This window comes from Halyomorpha halys, unplaced genomic scaffold (assembly GCF_000696795.3).
Source record: "Halyomorpha halys isolate HHAL.00 unplaced genomic scaffold, Hhal_1.1 Scaffold10226.1, whole genome shotgun sequence".
In the NCBI taxonomy this organism is placed as follows: Eukaryota; Metazoa; Arthropoda; class Insecta; order Hemiptera; family Pentatomidae; genus Halyomorpha; species Halyomorpha halys.
Window position 1 is genome coordinate 1 of NW_027109881.1, and position 1,978 is coordinate 1,978.

The 1,978-nt window shown below is 31.6% G+C and overlaps 1 protein-coding gene across 1 annotated transcript; it reads right to left on the reverse strand.

The window, feature by feature from the left end:
- Window positions 1-83: 83 nt before the first annotated feature.
- Window positions 84-1,908, reverse strand: LOC136795918 (uncharacterized; the record flags this gene model as incomplete). Its single annotated transcript, XM_067048042.1, has 1 exon — window positions 84-1,908. A coding segment is annotated over exon 1 (1,825 nt), but the record flags the coding sequence as incomplete, so codon positions are not given.
- Window positions 1,909-1,978: the final 70 nt, after the last annotated feature.

Sequence of the window (1,978 nt, forward strand, 5' to 3'; positions counted from 1 at the left end):
ATCATAATGATCTGACTTTAATTCACAATTTAGTTTTTCCTTTCTATGATTCTTCATAAACATATTTTCACATTGACACTCACAGTCATTCTCACCTATATTGTCATCGTTATGACACGTAATTAATCTTAGCTTCTTTTTAGTACATGGAATTGTTTTTATCTTAGATTCAATATGATCACATGTAGGTTTTGCAATATCACTCTTGCAGGTACAATCCTTGCCATGGTCTGATGGAGTTTCAGTATCATGTTCCAAGTTTTTGCAGAAATTCTCATTAATTTTACAACATATCTCATGTGTTTTACAGGGAATATGCTGCGAAACTTTACTGTTTTTGTAACTACTTTTACATACTTTAATTGGAAAAGTACATTCATTGTTATTTTCTGTGCACGGGGACAATATTTTTTTTATAGCACATTTTTCTGATTTTTCCTTCACATCTATATTATTGCAAATGGACCAGTGACCTTTACTTGTTAGTTCACTCTTAGGAACATTGCTTGCACTTGATTTCAAATCAGTAATGAGGTTTGTACATTGATTGTTACATTTACTGATGGAATTATTACACTTTTTGTGTACTAACTCACAAATAAAATTTATTTTTTTAGAACATTCTTTAGTAAGATGGTTCTTTAGAAATGAGATTATTTTGCTTGAATTGATAAGTGGTGTGGAGTGCATATCATGATTGCAAATATTACTGCATCTAAGGTCCTCTGAACTACAATTAACAATATTTTCCTTGCATGAATCTTGGGATTCATTGATTAATGATTTTTCTTTTTTGCATAAAAGAGGTCCACATAAACTCTTTTCATAGTTATGTTTCTTATTAGTACATTCTTCTTTGGTATTTAGGCCTGGATTGACCTCACAAATATCTTGACTTTGAAGTTCTTTATTGCATGCATCACAGATTTTACAAAGTGCCAATTTAGATACTTCCATACAGTTAGTACTAGAATTTTTACTATCAGTAACTAAACAGCAGCATTCCTTCTTGCATTTAGAAGAATCAGAAAGTAAACCTTTACTTTCTTCTATTGAACAAGTATCACAACACAATTCTTTTCCTATTGCTGGTTTTGTGTTTGATTCTTCTGAAATTATATCAGAGCTACAACACAGAGCTTGACACATAGGATTATAGACAATTTTAAAACATTTACACCAGATAGGTATTTGACTAGTAGATGTCGGATCAGGCTTAGTAACTTTGCATGAATCTTTTTTAGACTTCATGCAGTCATTTATTGTTAAGCAGTTATGATTAGAATATTGCTTGCATGTAAGAGATTTAGGCCATAACCTTTCAGGTGTACAAATATTAAATGAATGTGTTTCCCTGCATGTTTTCTTATCATCTTTTTTACATTTTCCTTCACATCCACTTACTGGAAGCTCCAAGCAACTTGAATTACTAAAAATTTGTGGAACCTTTCTCCAAACGTTGCAGTTATTCATAAAATTGCGATACCTCATTCTCCAAAATGCTGCACATGTTGGACAAGGGGGCATTCTGAAATTTCTACAACAAAAATTTTGAAAATTTCTATTTGTAGGTATGTCACAAATTCTTGTTGCGTTCTCACGATCATTGCACTCACATACGTTTTTACAGCATGTGCTTTGGCAGCATACTTTTACTTTATTGCAATTATGATAAGAACTATTTCTGTTACAGATATCAGATGCACTGCAAGAATCATTTTTGAGTTCACAAAAGATTCCTTTGTCTAATTCACTACATAGTTTATCCAATAATTCACCATCTTGTTCTTTGCAGCATTTTTTAATATGAGATTTTTGACAAAGATCAGTTGTATTTGATGTTTTGTTTTTATTTGTTCCCTGATTTTCACAAGATTCCTTTACACATTCTTTATTTTTATCACTCATTTGACAGGCGAGGTGACAGTCTTCACGAATTGTACAATTTGGTTTCGAATTAAAAGATTCTTGAGCTACC